Raw genomic sequence first — 21595 nt, 5'->3', positions numbered from 1 at the left:
AAACCTTATCTCTAGAATCACTTTAATTTTTATTGAATTTAGATTTAATTCCTCCAAAATTCATAAATAGCAATTTCAATTTAAATTTTGGTAATATAGTTTAATTAATTTAGTTAATTGTTTGATTTAGCTTAAATTCCTCAAATACCAATCTTAAATTTTAAATTCCATTTTATATCTTTAAATTTTACCATTCTAATTAGCTTATCATTTTATTTCCAATTTAAGCACAATTCCCTATGGGAACGATATTATTTTTAAAACTATACTACTGTGATCCGTGCACTTGCAGAAGCTACTTCACAGCTAGCACATCAATTATAAAATTAATATTAGTATGATGATCAAAATAACTAATATAACAACTCTAATTAGCGTAAGCGTGAGCAGGATTTCTTAGTAATTTTGGCTCCAAACAATAGCAAAAGCCAAGGATTTTGTAGCTTCAATATTTGCCATTCTCGACAGAAGACCCAAAATCAACTCAACTAGTGATGAAGGGAATATAATACAAGAACATAATGGGCAAGATTGGCTCCAACATGTCAGTTTCCTTCGCTGCTAATGAAGAAAATTGAAGGCATGGAATTGGGCATTTTGAAATTTGTCAACGCTTCTCCTGCTGAACATCAAATCCTGAAAAATTAATAGATCTAACACATTGAATCCTGAAGAATTAATGAATAATATTGATTGTTGAAATCTCTCTTCTCAGCTATGATTTCTCATTAAATGAATTGGAAAACTTTTAGAAATCCCACTAGAAATATTGGCTTTATAAAACTTATTGGTATCAACTGTCAATCCACACGAACAATTTTGCTGTGACAAAAGAAAAAGCTGCTCTTCATGCATCAAATGCTTTGTGAAGCACTTACAATTTAGAAATCCATGATCTAAGTTTTGGGAAACTTTATGAGCCTTAATATTAAATTGATTTGATCATTAAAAAAAAAAAGTCGGGAACAAACTAAAAAATTGTTTGTCTATGTTGTAGATATAAAAATTTAATACACCTCTTCCTGAATTCTTTTTTTTTTTTTTTTAAGTTTTAATGTTTTATGTTTTTGATAATATCTCCAACGTTTTTTTTTTTTTTTTATAATTTTCCCCATTCTAGTTAAATTAAGGAGTATATGATAAACATTTGAATTTTTTTTAATAAAATCAATTATACAAATATATATACATAATGATCAGATGATAATTATCACATTACATTAGCTTAGTTCTTGTATATTGAAGAACAAAGTATCGGGCATATTGAACATTGAAATGAGAAAAATGAAAAATAAAGACAACTAAAAGCAAAGCAAAGAAAAACAACAAAAAAAACATCCAACATAAACTCTCAACTTATACTTCTCCTCCTGTTCACCCTTTGACTTCTGTGCTGTTGTTTCCTTCCAAAAGTCTTCAAAAACCAATTGTGTTTCTTTCTGGTGACCTTGTGCCCAACAACCACACCAAATATGAATCCACTCCCATAACCTATCAAAACTATCATCCACTTAAATTTAAATACAAAACCTGTATCATCATCTTCTACAACATTTGAACGCTCTTGTGGTGATGCCTCAAAATTTTCACATTTCTTTTTCAAAGGAAATCCACATAATCCCTTATTTCCCTCATATCGATTGCTCTCAAATGTATCAAATTGGTTCCCTCGTGGAATGGGTCCTTCAAGCTGATTATAAGAAACATTAAAAGAAGAAAGGAAGGTGAGCTTACTTAGCTCGGAAGGTAACTTTCCTGAGAGCATGTTCCTTGATAGGTCCAAGCATTCTAATGCTTTCAAATTTGCTAAAGATGATGGTATATGACCATTCAAAAAGTTGTTGGAAAGGTTAAGCAAATAAAGCTTTTGAAGATTTCCAATGATATCTGGTATCTCTCCTTCAAATTTGTTGTAGGAGAAATCAATGGCAGTTAAAATATCTGGGATCTTTGTATATTCCAATTCTAATCCTTTGCTATACAAAATCATCGAGTAATCATATCGACCATAATATGCTCCAGCGGGAAACCAGTCGTTAGGCCCCATACTATCTCCCATATATGTCATCAGGCTTGCATTTATAACTTTCATGGCATCCCATATTTCAAAGTGTATTGATGACAACTTTCCAGTGAAACTGTTGTGAGATAAATCGATGACTCGAAGATTTGAGAATCCTTTGGCTTGTGGTTTGTCTATCACACCATAAAAACCATTGGATCGCAGAATAAGAATTCTCAAGTCTTGAAGATTTCGTAGCCAAGAAGGAAATCTATCAATTATAAGGTTTTTACCAAAATCAATCAACTCTAATGATGAACACTTGGCTAAAGTTCTTGGTACTTTCCCTTGTAATTGATTATAACCGATGCTAATCATTCTCAATTTGCATCCAGTTCTCCATGTTGAAGGAATACTTCCATTGAAGTTGTTTCTTCTTAGATCCAACAATGATAAGGAATCACTTAAATTACCCAAACAATGGGGAAGACTGCCGCTCAAATTGTTGAAAGATAAATCCAGAGTTTCAAGAGCACTTAATTTGCATAGCAATGCTGAAACTTCACCTACCAATTTGTTGTGTGAAATTAGGTAGGAAAAGGTGGATGATGGAGGAAGTGGGAGAGATCCATGGAGCCTATTAGACCTGAGGTCTAATATGCGTATTTGAGCCCATTGAAAAAGAGCTGGTTCTTTTTCAAAACCAGTTAAAAGGTTATGAGAAAGGTTCAAATAGTCCAAGTAATTTGTACTTATGCTACACATCCATGAAGGAAGTTTGCCCAGTATGTTGTTGGACGAGAGGTCTAGAAATTCCAACTGATCTTGGTTATGTAAGAACCTGGGGAACCCGGCTAGATTGCAGGAGGCTAATCCTAACACTTGGAATTTTGGAGTGCTGGCAGTTGTACTAATTTTGGTGATCAATGTTAAGCTATTGAATGATAAAATCAATAATCTCAACTTTTTGAGCTGCAAGAATGCGCTCAGGTCAACAGAGCCAACCAAGTTGTTTGAATGAAGGTCAAGGCCTTCAAGATTTTTGAGTCGAGAAACATTGCTTGGAATTGAGCCTTGCAAGTCATTTGATGAAAGTTCTAAATTACATAATGAGGTTAAATTGTAAATTTGGAATGGGATTTGACCAGACAATTGGTTATTCCAGAAAAATACATTTTCAAGTTTGCTCAGTTTGGCAAGGCTAGATGGGATAGGACCGGTGAGTTGGTTGAAACCCAAATTTACTAAAGAAAGCTGAGTGAGGTTCATAAGCCAAGATGGGATAGGACCGGTGAGTTGGTTTTGACGCAAATTTACTACAGAAAGTTGAGTAAGGTTCATGAGCCAAGATGGGATCTCACCTGTCAAGTTGAGACCGACAAGTCGCAAAGTAGTGATCTTGGTTAGATTGCCAACCGAAGAGAATGAAGAAATACTTGGGCTAAAGTGATTACGTGAAAGGTCAAGATAAACAAGCTTGCTAAGGTTCCTGAATGAGTATGGAATCTTTCCTGTGAAATTGCAACGGTAGATGTCGAGTTCTTCTAAGTAGGCAAGGTTTCCAAAAGAGGAAGGCAACTCTCCAACAAAATTCGATCCAGAAAGGATCAAAGATTTAAGGGCACTCTTCAATTGGAAAGGGGGCAAATAACCTTTGAGATCAGGGTTGTAGCTTAGATCAAGTATCTTTAGGTTTGGAAGCTGAAAAATGCCAACTGGGAATTCACCTTGAAGTGCACAACCACTGAGACGGAGAGATTCCAAAGATGAAAAATTTGCCAAGAGTTCAGGTACCTTTGAAGAAATGTTCATGGATGAGAGGTGAAGTACTTTCAAATTGGTCAAGTGTTGAACTAGATCTTTGAAACTAGGATTGTGAAGCTTCAATCCATGGTGATAACGAGATAGATCAAGGGAAATCAACCTGGATAGATTAAAAATTTGTTGTGGGATTTGGCCAGAAAGGCTTGAAAAGGACAGGTTGAGATGAGTCAGCCTTGAGAGGCGGCCTATTTGGGATGGTATTTGAGATAAGTTGAAGTCATTACAGGCTAGATTAAGGCTATGGAGGTGAACAAGGCGGAAGAGGGTGTTGTTGGAGTTGATGGAGCCATAGAGACAACTATTAGCAAGGTTAAGGCTGATAACATGATTAGTTTCCTCATCACACTGCACCCCATCCCATGAGCAGCAATCACCTCTTTCTCCTTTGACAAGTTTCCAAGATTCAACCTTTGGATAACAATCATCAAAGGTATTGTCGATGATAAAGCTTTCCTTGAATTGGAACAAAGCAGAGCTCTCATCATCATGGCAGCGTGGCTGGAATGAAGAATTAAAAGAGTGAGTAAATGGTATAATATGGCAGAACAAGAGAATCGAAAGTAAGTAAACATAAATAGAAGATTCCATAATCAAATATTTTTTCAACGACTCAGTTTAGTGCTCCTAAGTACAAGAGAGGGCTTTAATTTATAGCCAGAAATTCTTTGTTTTTATCAATAATAAATTATAATAAAATTCCAAATTTGTTCAATTACTTTCTATTTTCTTACAATGCTACCTTCGATCTCCATATGTGGCAAAGCACTATTGGTTAGTAATTTTTAAAATTAAAAATATAATATTTTGTATATCTTATAAAATATCTATACATACACAAACCATATTTATAATGCTAATTAAGTCATCTTTCCAATTTTATCACCGCTCAAAGTGAATCTTTCACTCTCGCTTAAAATTTCAACCAGTGATTAATAACTTCACTGATTATCATAAACTTTCTCATCAAGCAAGCATGTTATATATCTTGATTTTATTTCAAGAAAAAAATAATCCAAACTCCATTTTGATTCCTAAAATTTTAAGTTTTTATTTTTCATCCTTAAATTTTTAAAATTATAAAACACTTACTTTGGTGTCTAAATTTCCATAAAAAAAAATAAAAGTTTGGTCTCTAAATTAAAAATCTTGCACTTATAATTTTGGACAATTATATAAAGATCAAAATACATTAATTTTGCTAATAAGAATCGGTTCAATTAATAAAATTTAAACATTCTCATTTGATTGAGGCATCAAATCTTATTAACTATTTTTTAATGGGTGATGTACTAAATTCACTATAATCTTTGAGTACATATATATAAAAAATTATTATAATATATATATATATATATATATATATATATATAATCATATAATCATATAATATAAAAAAAATAAAACAAAATTTATGTACTTCTACTGTAAAATTTATAAAGTTTCCCTATAATATAAAAAAAAACAATCACTCACTTAAAACTTTTAAATTCTAATTTTAATATATTTTCTCAATATTTCATAATTCTAATGCAAGAAATATAATATTATCTGTGCCTTTCATTATCACAATAAATATTACTCTTTATTCTAATTAAATTATAATATAAAATTTAATATTTATAAAATTATTATTTTTTATATCAATTACTCTTTAAAAACATCTCATTCTGTCAAGTCGTACATAAACGTTAACGTTACTAAATGATCTAAACTTATATATATATATATATATATATATATATATATATAATTATTTATATTATTTTTTTAATAAATTTTACATGTTACTTTTTATAATAATAATAATAATAATAATAATAATAATAATAATAATAAATTTCACTGATAGTCATTAATTTATAACCTCATAATTAACTATTACATAATTTAATCAACTTTAAATTATTTTATATTTTTAATAAATATTTTTATTATATTATCATATTTCTTATTATTTTTATTATGAAATCTTTGTTAAAAATATAATTTATACAAAAAGTTATAAGAATAAATCATAGAAATTTAACATATTTATAATTAGTATATATTTTTTTATGTTAATAATTTAATATTCTTTTTATTTCACTTCTTTAAGATTAATTATTATTATTATTAACTTATGGCCATTAATTGAGACAGCTAAGTAAATAAAAAATATTTTATTGTTATAAAAATTGAATTTGAATGCTTTATTACCGTTTGTCAATTAAAACATATTGTAACTTACTTTATAATAATGACTACTTATTATAATATTAAGAGAATAACTATTAAATAAATTGTATTTCATATATATAATTGAAAAATTAATAACTTAATCATAATTTAAAACAATTGAAAAATTAATAAATGAAAAATAAAGAAAATCTAATAAAATTAAAGAAATTGTATTTTTTATATAACATAAAATAAAAATATTATTATTTTTACATCGAAATTTTAGGTAAAAGTAAAATGATTTAAAAAAATGAAGTTACTAGAAAAAAGTATGTATTTCTAACATATATTACATTAATTAAAAAAATGATGGTATTTTAAAATTTTAATTTTTTTTAAAATGTATTTTTTTTATATTATAAACTTATGTAAAGCAATAATCATTTTTGTAAAATAGTTATTTTATAAAATATATATATAAGATTAATAAAAAAAATTACATTTTACAAAAATTTAAAAAAATATATTTTTAAAAATAATATAATAAAATGTTATTTTTAATTAATAATACTGTTATACATTTTCATTAATAGTAAAATTAAATAATTTAATTGATTACTAGTAATTTAATATTTTTTTATTATATTAATAATAAAAAAATTATATTTACATATTTTTGAAATAATATTATTTTTTTATTAATCTAATATATTTTTTATAATTTAAAAAAAATAAATATTGATTTACATAAATGATGATATAAAATATAAAAATTTCATAAAATCTAAATTATCCTTTTAATAAAGTAATTTAACATTTTAAACAAAATAATTATGAAATTATTATTAATATATTTATAAAATAAATAAATAAATATTTTAATTAATTACACCGTGAATTAATGAAAATTTATTATTATAATAGGTAAAAATTTATCTAAATTTAATTAAATAAAAGAAAATTTTTAATTAAACGTCAATTTAATAGTTATAATTTATTTTTATTTAAAATATAATTAAAAATTAAATTAAAAAATAAAAATTATAAATTATTTATACATAACATAAGTATTATGCTAGTATATATATATAATCAATGTTTTAAATTTTTATCCTTATTATTATTATTATTATTATTTAATTTACAAGAGACAACTAATTTATATACCATTTAAAAAAATTTTATATTTAATATCTCCGTCGGTTTTTTTATATTTGCAAGAGGCAATATAATCTGTTTTTTTTTTTTTAAAAGAAAAAATTATAATCTATGGGTATTTTAATATCTCTAAAAGGATGTCATTCTCATTTATATGAGAATAAATTTAATAAATATTAAATTAAATATTTATATTTAAAATTATGCATAAATTATATAAATTTTAATTAATTTTATTTAAATTTAGATATAAATATTTAATTTAATAATTATAAAATTCATTTTTATATTAGATTACTCCCCAGAAAATTCTCATTCTGCCAAGTCTTACTTAAACTAGACTTAATTGCATATCTAAGACCTCGAATCTATGATGCTAATTAAGTCGTTTTTCTAAATTCATTTTGCTTACCAAGTCAAGCTTTATCTTTCGCTTTCGCTTGAGCTTTCAACTACTAATTTTGTGTCGTTTACCACCAACTTTCCACCATGCCACATTTTGATTTTATTTCTATATATATTAAAAAAAAAAAAAACCACCACGTCTTTTTTGAAATTTCAACCAGACCAAAAATTTTTAACATTTTCTTTAGGAAAGATAAATATTTCCACCGAATTTAGACGTTTTGAGAAAGTTGAATCCAGATATATATATATATATATAACCGACCAACAAATTTTTCACATTTTCTTTTGGAAAGATAATATTCTTATTGAATTTACACGTTTTGGGAAAATGCAATCCATACGTTCGTGTACACATCGCACTTATATATAGATATATATATTCAACCAGACAATAAATTTTTAACATTTTCTTTTGGAAAGATTAATATTCTTACCGGATTACGCGTTTTGAGAATATATATATATATTCTACAATGACTCCAGTATTAAGTTCTTGACTTAAAACACTTGAATTTGCTTCCCGGTTTCTTCCAATTCCTTGTAGGACTGGTCTTGCTACTTTAATCTAAAATCCTAATGTTTCCAAACATATCTAATTATTTTTTTATAATATATATAAATATATGAAAAAGGAGATATTGGAATTTTCAAAAATATTTATGGAAGTTTACTATAATGACAAGAAAGAATTAATTTTAATATATCAATAAATTAAATATAATAAACTAAATATTAATGGTCCTATTTATAATAGTAGATAAGCATAAACTAAATATATTAATAGTTAAAAGTTAGGTAAAGCAGAACTCCAGGTTAAATCAGAATTTACCAGTAGAAGGCATTTTTCTTGATGTAGTTGAGTTGGTTTATAGCACAGTTCCTTCAACAAATCTCTTGGTCCAAAACAACCAGGTCAGGATTGGTAGTAGCATTGATTAATCGGGGTTTATATCCATGGTATTGGTGTTATTTTATAATTCTAATTTTAATACAATTTTAATTTTAAATTTTTAAAACTTATTCTATGTGCATTTGTATTAAATTACATACATTATAATAATAAAATATTTTCCCATTATGTGAATGATTTTTATTTTTATTTATATTTTTTTTCCTAAAGGATGATTTCATTAAGAGGAGAAAGAAGGCAACAGCCTGATGCAAAGTTGATTTGCATCATGGGATTGAAAGTAAAAGAAGTATCATGTAGTGTTTTTTGAGCAATATAGTGAGCAATCCTATTACAGTTTCTTTTAACAAAGGAAAAAATCAACATTCACAAAGCTACCAGCAAACCATTGAATATCAGCAATCAAACTAGAGATTTCCACAACTAGGAACTAACCATTAATTGTCTAGATGACTGAGATAGAATCTCTCTCAAAAATGACTTTTGAAAAGCCAATGCTTATGGCTCAAAGAACCGCTTTTTGGCAAGCTAAACATTCAACTAAAAAAGGATTTGAATGCAAAGGCACAAATTTGCAAAACCAACCAACAACATTATCCAAATGATCTCAACCTATACCAGCAATGGCAACTCTGTTATCACAGCTAGAAATAGCTGCATCAAAATTTATGTTGATTGCACCTACTGGAGGAGGCAATCCCGTAGAGGAAGGATGAACTATCTCTTCACTTGTATGATCCAAAATAGAGTTGACAATATTAAAATCTTCTTGATGATTTAAAGCAATATCAATAACTTGTTGCTAGCTTAAGGATTGATTCTAAAAAATAATGGAATTCTTACTTTTCCAGATATGCCAAAGAAGAAAAACAACCGTGCGAAATAATTATTTATCCTTTTGCTGGCTTTTGAGAGGTTGAATGATTTCTCCCCAGCAGTCAATCATGGACAATCCTCCAAACATAGAAGAACACATTCGCAAGGGAGAATGAAGCCAAATTTCCACCACTCTTGGACAATTGAAGGAAAGATGCTTGAAGGATTCTGTTTCACCACAGTGATAGCAGTCTGGTGGAATATTAAGAACTCTCCTATGCACAAGATCATTCACTGGAAGGCATTCTTTGAGAAGCATCTAGATAAAAACAACTATTTTAGGGGGAAGATGAAGCTTCCATAGGCTTTTCCAAAACAAAGAAGAGTTCTTCTAGGCAGAAGGACTTGGACTGCTAAATTCCCATTAATGTCTGCTTGTTGTAAAGCTCGCGCTAGTAAACACCCTTTTTATCATAATGCTAGAATTGTCTTTCTTCTCTTGAAACCAAGCTAATGGGAATAGCTTGAATCCATTTTGACATCTATGTCTTGGAAATTCTCCTTAAGATTTGTAATATCCCAGGATCTAGAATGAGAGTCAATTAGTTGAGAAACCCAAACCGTCACTTGATCATGATTCGGTTTCAAAGAAGGAGGATGAGGGAAGGCATAAGCAGCTCATCTATCTTCTTTACATAAAACTGACTCCCCATTCCCTATATGCCATCTAACACCTTTTTCAATAATTGATCTCCCCCAAAGTATACTTTGCCAACCCCATAATGAATTACTACCTTGGGAAGCTTAGAGAAAGGAAGAAAAAGTAAAATATTTTCTCTGAGCACTTGAGATAATAAGGAATTAGGCTTAGCAATTAACCTCTAACCTTGCTTTATTAAAAGGGCTCTGTTAAAACATGACAAGTGTCTAAAGCGTAATCCCCCTTCAACTTTGGGATCACATAACTTGTTCCAACCAATCCAGTGAATTTTCCTATCCTCATTCGAATGAAACACCAAAAATTTGAAATGATAGAATTAATTTCCTTGCAAAAAGTGGTAAGGAATTTGAAGCAGGACATAGCAAACACTGGAATTGCAGCAACAATAGACTTGATAGGAGTCTCTTTTCCCCACTTTTGAAAGCAACATTTCCTTCCATCCTGCGGTTTTGGATAGAATTATACTCTTAGGAAACTCAAAAGGTTGTTTCTTAGATTTGGGAATAATAAAAGGCAAACCCAAAAATCTGTCTTACCCATCAAGATTAGAAATATTCATAGTATTGGCAATATTCAACTGAACATGTGAAGGCTTGTTGGCACTAAAAACAATTGCTCATTTAGCAAAATTCTCCACTAGCTTCTGCATAGTCTTCCAAACATTGTTTGATGATGCCAGCCTGATGACCATTAGCTTTTGCATAAATAACATAATCATCTACAAAAAAATAAGTGTGTAATGCAAGGACCACGTCTTGAAATATTCAAACCTTGAATAGCAGATGTTTTGATCATATGGGATAAACCTTTAGCACAAAAAAGGAATAGGTAAGAGGAAAGAGGATCCCCTTGTCACAAACCTCTAGATGGAGTAATTGGTCCCATGTGATGCCCATTGATATTAACAGAATAGGATACCATCAACTCCACCATTATCATGATAGTTTGGCTTTAAAGGTTTAGCCCTCTCTCTGGGATTTTAGTCCTCCATTCAGATTTTACTATAGTTCGCCTGTTTTTTCAACCGCACCATCCTTTTCCTTCATCCTTCAATTTATAACCTCCTTTTTATTCCCCATCCTTATTTCACTCAAGCTTTTTTGGTTTCACTTATTGTTGTCCTAACTACCAGTCATGTCAGATCTAATAGAAAATATGGCAAAACTTATAAACAAAGCACAAAACCTCAACTATCAAGAGGTAACAATTCAGTTAAAAGATTCTACAGAGCAAGAACAGTAGATAAAAGGCAAAATCATAGCTAGTAAACTAATTTCTAAGAGATCTCTAAGTGCGGCTATGGTGAAAGCAACATTAGAGAAATCATGGAATACCAAGCAAAATTTTCAAGTAACATCAAGGAGAAACAACATTTTTGTTTTCTCTTTTGATACAAATGTGACTCATTTGGTGATGGAAAATTGTTCATGGTCAATCCATGATCAATTTTTATCCCTAACTGAATGGCCACCGGATAAGACTTTAGCGAAACTCTCTTTTGATCAATCAGCCTTCTGGATATAAGTGTTTGGTCTCACGCTAGATCAAATCAATATGGAAAATGCTAAAGCTATCAGCAACCACCTTGCAACCTTGAATGAGGCGGATCTTTCTCAAAATAGGCATCTAGGATACTTCCATTTTCTTAGGATTAAGGTGAGCCTTTCATTACTAGCTTTTTCCTACAGGATTCCAATCGGTGAAACAAGATGGTAAGATTCAAAAGATGCATTTTATGTTTGAAAAGATGCCAGACATTTGTTATGGATATGGCATTCTAGGATTTATGTGAAGGAATTGTGCAAGCACTACATGGCAACAACAACAAAATTCAGAGGGGGCATCAAAATCTATGTTTGGACCTTGGTTAAAAGCAAACCCCCTTCAAACCCAGAATCCCAAAAGCTTCATCCCTAGATAGCCATCACCTCCCCTGTCCATCCAAAATATACAGGATAACCCTCCCAGACAAATTGAAAACCATTAATTATTACATTTACCTCCGAACACTTCCCCACCTAAAAAAGACACCATAGCCAGAACAAAAACTCTCGCTCTTCCACTTGTGAAAATAATAACTTTTAAAATCACCATTGATTCTACAAATTGGGATATGGGTACACCACCGTCTGACAAGAATGGTTCCATTAAAGGCCAATTGCTAATGAAGGATGACCATACGAAGCTAGCTTTCCCTCTAAATGAGTCATGGTTTCTTGTGACATCAAGTGTTTTTCCCAATGAATCTGTTATGAAACTTTTCCCCAGGGAATAGATTTTGATGCTTCTAAAGGACTACCTGGCTATAATTGGGATTAGTCATGTCAATACAAAAAGTTTATTTTAATGTTTTCCTTACATAGTAAGCCATTTTCGAATAGCTATTGCAAGTCTTTTGGAAAGTTTTAATGATAAAGATCCCAAGTCTGATACAATGGTTGAGGATATATAATAATCTAACCCTTATCAAGAAGAAAGATCACCTTTTAAGCTACAACTATTGAATAATATTTCTCATTGGCAGGCCGAAATGAGATTGAAACAAATAAGCCCAAAAATAATATCCATCTAAAAAAGGCTAGTCCATCTCTCCCCTCAGAATCAAGGCCCAAATTACTCTCAACCAACAATGGAAGCCAATGTTACTTTGGGTTGGCAAAATCAGAAAGAGGATGTGAGATGGATTCCCATTCAAGAAGCTAGAAATATTATCTCTAACACGTGGTCTTCAAACTCATGTTACTTTTCTCTAGATCTTGTCTGCCACAAAATTACCTTATGGTGGTCAGCATTGGTGAATTGGGATAAAACCACTCCTCATAATTCTCGTATGTATGTCCATCATTTGGAGGAGGAATTGAGATTAACAAAAGATAGTGTTGTTGCCTAGAATGGCGAGTCTATAAGGAATTTAGAGAGAGAATTAAAAGTCAAATTGATACGAGAGGAACAATACTAGGCTAAAAAATCTTACCAATCTTGGCTGCATTTGGGGGACAAAAATACATCATTTTTTCACGCTAAAGTATTATAAAGAAGGAAGAGAAATTTTATAGCAAGGTTAAGGGATCAAAATGGCTTATGGAAACATTCTTTCAGAGACATCAAACAGATTGCTCTTGACTACTTTACTGGCATTTATTCTTCCCATCACCCTATGGACTTTAGTGTTGTAACTACTGTTTTTCATAGGCGTGTGACAGAAGATATGAAGCTAATTTAATTATGCCAGTTTTGGATGGTGAAATCAAGAGGGCAAATTTTTCCATTCATCTAACAAAGGCACCAGTTATGGTGGCCTTAAGGGCCTATTTTTTCAACGCTACTGGAACATTATAGGCCCAGATGTTTCTCAGTAGTGAGGAATTTTTTTATGAAAGGCAAATTGCATACAAGTGCGAATCATACTCTGATAACTTTAATTCCTAAGGTTAAGCATGTTGAGTCAATGAGAGACTTACAGCCAATAGGACTTTGCAACATTCTCTATAAAATCATCTCCAAAGTAATCACTGCCAGACTTCAACCCATAATGGATTCAATTATTGGAAAGGAAAAAAATGCTTTTTCAAAAGGGCGTTTAATTATAGACAACATTCTTATTAACCATGAACTCATGCACACTCTGAAGTAGAGAAAGAGAGGAAGTAATTATGGGATGGCCGTAAAGCTTGATGTTAGTAAAGCTTACAATTGTGTGAAGTGGGGTTATCTTCAACATATCCTTGAAACTTTCATCATTTGATTAAGTAGATCTTGGAATGATTTTGAAGTTGATGGAATTGAATAATTTACAAATATAAAATGGTAGGCTATTTGGATAGCAATGTTGTACAGTCTAAATTCACTATTACTCCTGTTTTCATATCCCTCATTGTGGTTGACAAACTAACCCCATGTATTTTTTTTATGGATCTTTACTTTCTTGTCATTAATATGAATATTTTATAAAGTCTTTATTCCAAGAAAAAGTTTCTGTTCAAAACCTTATTCATGATTTTTTGTTTGTTCATGTTCTTAAAAACAAATTTGGTAATTCCATGCCTAATCAGACACTTAGAGGGTACTAGCCTTTGAATTCATCTTGTTATTTATGATTTTTTTTTATGGTGTATGAAAATTTGGAATATTTATTGTGTTATGTTATGGTTTATGTAATATACTCTACAATCTCCACCTACTAAAATTTGAATGTGAGTATTTTTATACCTGAACCTGGTTCATTAATGAAACATATTGCACATGTTGCCAATGTTTGGTCATGTTGTGAAAATAACACTTACACAAATTAAAGAAAGTAAAATTTAATGTCGTACTGCATAAGTCTACTTCACAAATAAATCCACTATTAGGAAAAATAATTATACAACCACTAATTATTTTTTTATCCTTATAAATTACACAAATCACTCATAAAAAAAAAAAAACTCATAGTACCTTTGTCACTACAACTCTTAACATGTTGCTCTCCCTTGGCACACATTTCCACCACTACTATTCACCATGGCCACCTATAATATGCTCATAGGCACTCATGGACAAAAAAAACAAGTCCTATATTGGACTTTGAATCCTTCTTCAAACATGATTTGGTCATTATTGAATTTAAATCTAAATTTCCTCTTCTTTTTTTTTTTCTTCCTAAATTAAGTCTACCAAAACTTTTTAATTTATTTTAAATTCCTAATTCTAATTGAACTTGGACTCTAACAACCTTTAACTCCAAGTCAAATAGAATTAGTCTTCACAACTTCTGTAAAAATTAATTTTCTCTAAGTTACTTTCTTGCACTCTTGATTGTTGGTGTTGCCTCTTGCCTCAACTTGCATTCTTCCAATCAATGTGCTTCCTTCCAATTTATAAAGATTTTTTGCACCAATCTTCTCACCCTTCATAATTATAAGAGCATCTCGACTAACTCTCATGACTCCACCATGAATTGAATAACCATAACCCAAAGAATCTAATTTACCAAGGAAATTAAGTTCCTTTCAAATTTAGGAATATATCTCACTTCATCGAACACTTTTACTCAATCACCATGCAGCTTGATATTCACACTTCCAACAACTTTAACTTCTATCTTGTACCCATTATCTAGCTTCACTTTCTCTCCTCTCTTTTCTTCAATCACATCAAACCACTCCTTCTTTGAGCAAATATGAAATAGGCAAGCAAAATCTATTAACTACTCATCTTGTAATGGATCTTTTGTCTTTTCCTTATCATCATTCACATTTTAACATTTGCCATCAACACCATCATCCATTGTAATTGCAGTATTTCCTTCTTTTTCTTTTCTGTAACTCTTTTTGAATTATTTAAACTTTGTAAAATCTTCCTTCATCTTCGTACGGTGATATTGAATGTGGCCATTCTCATGACAATAATAGCATTCTCTATCTTCAAGGTCTACCCATAGTCTCGAACTTGATCTACTATTTCTTCTCCAATTGTTTTTATATGGATTGCTTCTATTGCGACTAGAACAAGAAATAAAAGCTCCACCTTCATTGCTACTACCTATCTTCTTGAACTTCTCATCATCTAAGATAAATGTAGTAACCTCCTCCACCTTTAAAGTCTTCTTTCCAACTGTTAATGTTGTTACCAAGCTTTTATAAGATTGTGGGAGAGAGCTTAGAAGAATAAGGGCTTTATCTTCATCATCTACTTTCACACCAACACTAGCCGATTAGGTAATTAATTTATTAAAAAACATTAAGGTGATTCCTCACATCAACACCTTCATCCATTTTGAGTTGGTAAAATTCCTTCTTTAAGTACAAATGATTTGTGAGTGACTTTGACATGTACTAACTCTCTAGTTTCTTCCACAAAACAATAGGTGAGGTCTCCTCCAAAACATTATACTTCACATCATGGGCTAACATCAATCTAATTGTACTCACCGCCCTTTGTTAAAGCTCCTCCCAATCATCATCTTTCATGGTCAATTGCTTCTTGTTCAATGCTTTAATTAATCCTTATTGTATAAGGACATCCTTCATGGTACTTTGCTACAGACTAAAATTATTTTTCCCATCAAACAGCTCCACCTCAAATTTTATATTTATTATCTTGAACCACAGCTCTGATAACACTTATTGTGAAAATTACTCTCACACAAATTAAAGAATACAAAATTTAATATGGTTCAGTATAAACCTACTCCACTAATAAATCCACTATTAGGAAAAATAATTATACAACCAGTAATTATTTTTCTCACTCTCACAATTACACAAATCACTCATAAAGAAAATACTCATAGTACCTTTGTCACTACAACTCTTAATGTGTTGCTCTCCCTTGGCGCACGTTTCCACCATTGCTATTCACCATGGCTACCTATAATATGCTCTCTTAAATTGGCACTAATGGACAAAGAAAACAAGTCTTAGTTTGGACTTTGAATCCTTCTTCAAACATGATTCAGTCATCACCGAATTTAAATCTAACTTTCCTTTTTTTTTTCTTCCTAAATTAAGCCTGCTAAAGCTTCCTAATTTATTTTAAATTCCTAATTCTAATTAAACTTGGACTCTAACAGGTCATTTTGTCTTCATGTAAATGTTTTTCTTTGGTGAAATTTCTTTGAAAAAGAAATCCAGCGACACACTTAAAATACATATCTATGTTGCATTATTTCTACAAGAAGCAGTTAAGATTATATTTCATGTTTAATTAGTAATAGAAGATAAGTTGATTTTATTTTTTTTTTTAAAATATATTTGTGAGTGTAAAAGTATAGGTGTTAAAATCCAACTGCAAATAAAGGAAATCAAATAATTAAAATTAATATTTTAATTTAAATAATTAAATATAATATTTATAATACTATGATAATATTATATTATATATAAAAAATTAACAAACAATTATATAAAAAAAATATATCATAAGTCTGCATAACGAGTATAATATTGAAGAACTCATGTAGAAAAAAATAGTGCTTATAGATTGAGGGTCTCTTAAATAATTCAAAAAACAATGAGACTTTTATTATATGATTTTTCGCTTCACTATTTTTCACGTTCTAAGGTTCTAGTTCTTTGAATTTTAGGCTTTATATATTAGCTTAGAGGTAATTAAATGGTCAAGATCACAATGTTCTATTATAAGATTTAATTGAAGGATGGAGTTGAAGAATGGACTAGAGGTAAAAGCATTGGGAACAAAATTCTAATACTACTTGTTAGGTCAGTGCTTTGATACCACTTCTTGGGTCAGTGTTTTGATACCCCTCACAACATAAATTAAATATTACAACAATGATTAATAAAAATGACAAATAAGAATTTAACATAGTTCACCCTAAATTTTGGGCTACGTCCACAGTCAAACTCCAAATAAATCTTCTACCATTACAAATAGTAGATACAAAAAGAGTTTTACAAATGAGATTAACACCAAAATAGTGGCCTCAAAGTGTTTACCAGACACCCATAATAATTCCTCGTTATTTTTGTCACTCTCCTTTTTAGAAAACTTTCTAAGGGCCTCGCAAAACTCTTTCTCAGAATTTTCCTCAAACCTACAAGCTTTGGATTGCCCTTCAGGAATTTGAGCTATTAAAGATGATTGAGCTACTACTTATTTATAGGTAAAGGAATACAAATTCAAATTGAACTCCCTATCCTGAACTATGTAAAATCGATTTTCTAAACCTCTAAAAAATATGTGCAATTTTGAATTGCGTATTATCAGTTTATGTGATACCAAACTTTGTGGCAGCTGTAAACTTTGACTTTAATTTTTTTAAGAATTTGGTTGGCACAATTTTATGTTGGGCACCCTCTATGAGGAAGGACCCACCTCCCAATAATTCTCCCCCTTGTGACTTCATGGAGGGCTCCACCATTTCTGCTATCAACCAACAGTATTCAAACTTCTCTCTTGGAAGAATCTTTGTCAACATATCTTATTTATTCTCATCTGTATGGATCTTCCCAAGTAGTTGTTGCTTCTTATTCAACATATCTCTAATCCAGTGATCTCTCACATTGAGACATGCATCTTGAACAGAAGGAGGAATTCTTTAGAAGGTGAATAACACTTTGACTATCACAGAACAACTGATACTTTTCCTGATGGACACCAAGTTTTTTCTAGAACTTCTTAATCCATAGCAACTCTTTGCATGCTTTTGTTGTTGCAATAAACTCTGCTTTAGTAATGGATAGAGCCATACATTTCTATAACTTTGACTATCATGATATTGCTCCCCCTGCAAATGAAATTAGATATCCTAATGTAAAATTTCTTGAGTTAACATCGCCAGCCATATCTACATTTGTGTAACCAACTAGTACAAGATTGGAATCTCCAAAACATAAACATATTTTTGAAGTTCCATAAAGATATGTAAAAATTCATTTCATTACAGCCCAATGTTCCTTTCTTGGATTTGAAAGAAATTGACTCACTACTCCAACTAGGTAAGCAATATCTAGCCATGTACACATCATGGTGTACATCAAAGTTCCAATTGTTGAAGCGTATGGCACCTTGTTCACTTTTCCTTCTCCTTATCTATAAAAAGAGCTTTTTCTCAAACTCGGACTAAAGTGATTAGCAAGAGGACAACTAACTACTTTAGCTTTATCCATATTAAACTTTTGAAATACTATCTCAATGTACTTCTCTTATGACAGTCATATCTTCTTGGCATTTCTTTCTCTAATTTCTTTATGCTAAGGATCTCTTTTGTTGGCCCTAAGTCTTCCAAGGCAAAAGACTTACTCAGCTTATTCCTCAAGCTATTGATTGTGGAAACATTCTGGCCAACGATCAACATATCATTCACATCTAGCAAAAAATAATAAAATAATCATCAGATAATTTTTGAACAAAAACATAGTGATCTGAAGTAGTTTTGCTGTAGCTTTACTCCCCCACAACATATTTAAATAGACTTATCTGCAACTTGCAAACATGGTCCTCTTTCCTTTTCTTTTTGAAATCCTCTAGCTACTCCATGGTCCTCTTTCCCTTTCTTTTTGAAACCCTCTAGCTACTCCATGTATATCTCTTTTTCCAACTCTCCATGAAGGAAGGTAGTCTTTATGTTCATTTACTCAACCTTTAGGTTGAGACTAACTACTAATCAAAGCATTATGCGAATGGATGTCATTTTCACCACTAGTGAAAAAAATTCATGAAAATTAATCCCCTTTCTTTGGCTGAATCCTTTGACAACCAGCTTGCTTTGAATCGAGATGGAGACCATGTTCTTCATGTTTGATCCTGAACACCCATTTATTTTTCAAAGCTCTCTTACCTTTTGTCAATCGCAATAGCTTAAATGTTCTATTCTCATGCAAGGATTTCACCTTAACTTGCATGGCCTCAAGCCAATTCTACTTCTGTTCATCCATAGTTTTTTCAAAGGTTTCAGGTTCCCCCCCATCGGTTAGCAACACATACTCATTACTAGGTTGTCTAGTAAAACATTGTCTAGTCCTATCAGATCTCCTTAATGGTAATGGAGAAACCATAGGTGCTGGTAGTTGAATGTGAACACTTTCATCATCTGGTCATCATCAATGCGAGCATCATCAGCATCAGTTGGAATATCCTAAATGTCATCTCCAACCTCTCTTAGCACTGTTTTTGAAGGGATTAACTCTAAGTTTGTAAAGTCATCATTAGATTCTGAAATGGCCTTTTGAACCTTGCCCACATCCTTAATGATCTAATCTTCAATGAACACAGCATCATAATTCCTTTCGTGCTTTGTCTGGATGCACTTAAGCTTCTTGCTAGTTTGTCTCTCAATTGAGGCTAGAAATTTGTTTGAAGACATCTAGCACTTAATCCTTTAACTTCAAAGTGTAAGCACACATCTTCCTGGAATGATCATCAATGAAAGTCACAAAGTATGGAGCACCACCAAGTGACTTTAGCATTAGCCCACGCAAGTCTGAGTTTACCAAATCCAACATGTTCTTCATTCTATAAGGAAGGGAACTCCTGAAGGAAACTCTGTTCTGCTTTCCTATTAGGCAATCAACACACTTTTTAAGTGCACTTGGTTTACTCTGGATAATACATTCTTTTTCACTAACTGTGTCATCCCTTTCTCGCTTATGTGCCTGAGTCATCTATGCTATAATTCAGCTATGTTATCATTCTCCACTGTATTCACAAAATCATTGAAGATCTTCACCTGTATTACATAAAGCTTTGATTACTTTATGCCTCTAGCCACCACTAAAGATCCTTTGGTGATCTTCCATTTTCCATTCATGAAGGTGTTGCAAAAATCTTCATCATCAAGCCTGCTTGTAGAGATCAAATTCAGTCGCATATTTGAAATATGCCTACCATCTCTTAGGAATAATACCATGCCATTCTCCATCATCAAGCATACATCTCCTTTGCTAATAACTTTTGACAGATTATCATTTCCCATTTTAATGACACCATAATCTCTTAGTGTGTAAGATGAGAAGAACTCTTTCCTAGATATAGCATTGATGGTTGCACCACTGTCAATCACCCTACTAGTTTGATAGGTCATCATATTGACTATATCATCATCGTAGACAACACAAACTCGTCATTGATAGCATTTGATCGTTCATCATCAATGCTATCATCCTTGCCTTTGTTCATTTCCTGATCTTTTATGAACTTTTAGCAGAACCTTTTGATGTGTCCCTGCTTCTTACAGTGATGGCACTCAACATTTGCATATTTGTTTGATTTTTCCTTACTCTTGCTTTTGGGATTTGGACCCCTCGATCGGCTCCTTCCTTTAAAATTTATAATCAAGATGTTTGACTATGATGAAGAGGCTAGATTCTGTGATCTAAGTCTCATCTCTTCATTTAGAACACCACTCTTGACAAATTCCATACTTACTACACCATTTAGTGCATAATTTGTAAGTGTTACCTTCAAAGCCTCCCAAAACTCTAGTAATTAAGTGAGCAACATAAGAGCAAGCACTTCATTATCAAACTTTATGCCCATTCCTGATAATTGATTCATGATCCCTTATATTTCATTCAAGTGATCTACTATATAGGAACCTTCCCTGTATTTTTCTTTTATTAACTTTATCAAGTAAGATAATTTATTGTTGCCAGTCTTTGAAGCATACAGCTCCTCGAGTTTGTTCCATAGCGTCTGGGCATGAGTCTCCTGGCAAATGTGGTTGTACACATTACCTTTGATAAACTATCGAATGAAATTGCACACTTACTCATACTCAAATGTCCATTCCTCATCTATTTTTCCTTTAGGATCAGTTGTACTAAACACTGACAAATGCAGTATCATCACAAATAGGAGATCTTTCATTTTGTTTCTCCAGATATGGTAATTTGTGTCATTTAAATTAATCATCTTGGTTGTCTTTAACTCCAATTTTGTAGTGTTCCAGACATGAACCAACCTCTTTGATACCAGTTGTTGGGAATAAAGTTCTAATACCACTTTAGGTTAGTGCTTTGATACCCCTTGCAATGAAAATTAAATACTGCAGCAATGATTAATAAAAATGACACATAACAAAGAGAGTTTTACAAATGAGATTAACCCTAAAATAGTGACACTCAAAGTGCTTCTCAAACATTCCTAATAATTTCCT

General features: G+C 31.2%; 1 protein-coding gene across 1 annotated transcript; it reads right to left on the bottom strand.

The window, feature by feature from the left end:
* Nucleotides 1-1351: 1351 nt before the first annotated feature.
* Nucleotides 1352-20102, bottom strand: LOC110638619 (receptor-like protein 7). The gene is made up of 5 exons (XM_058149361.1): nucleotides 19843-20102; nucleotides 15413-15683; nucleotides 15037-15145; nucleotides 14778-14959; nucleotides 1352-4324 (listed from the first exon to the last, which is right to left on the bottom strand). The coding sequence occupies exons 1-5, from the start codon at nucleotides 20100-20102 to the stop codon at nucleotides 1352-1354; spliced, it is 3795 nt and encodes a 1264-aa protein (XP_058005344.1).
* Between the last annotated feature and the right edge of the window lie 1493 nt (nucleotides 20103-21595).

Source organism: Hevea brasiliensis, chromosome 7 (assembly GCF_030052815.1).
Source record: "Hevea brasiliensis isolate MT/VB/25A 57/8 chromosome 7, ASM3005281v1, whole genome shotgun sequence".
NCBI classification, from domain to species: Eukaryota; Viridiplantae; Streptophyta; class Magnoliopsida; order Malpighiales; family Euphorbiaceae; genus Hevea; species Hevea brasiliensis.
Note: the sequence above shows the minus strand (reverse complement) of the source record. Positions and strands in the feature narration are given on the sequence as shown.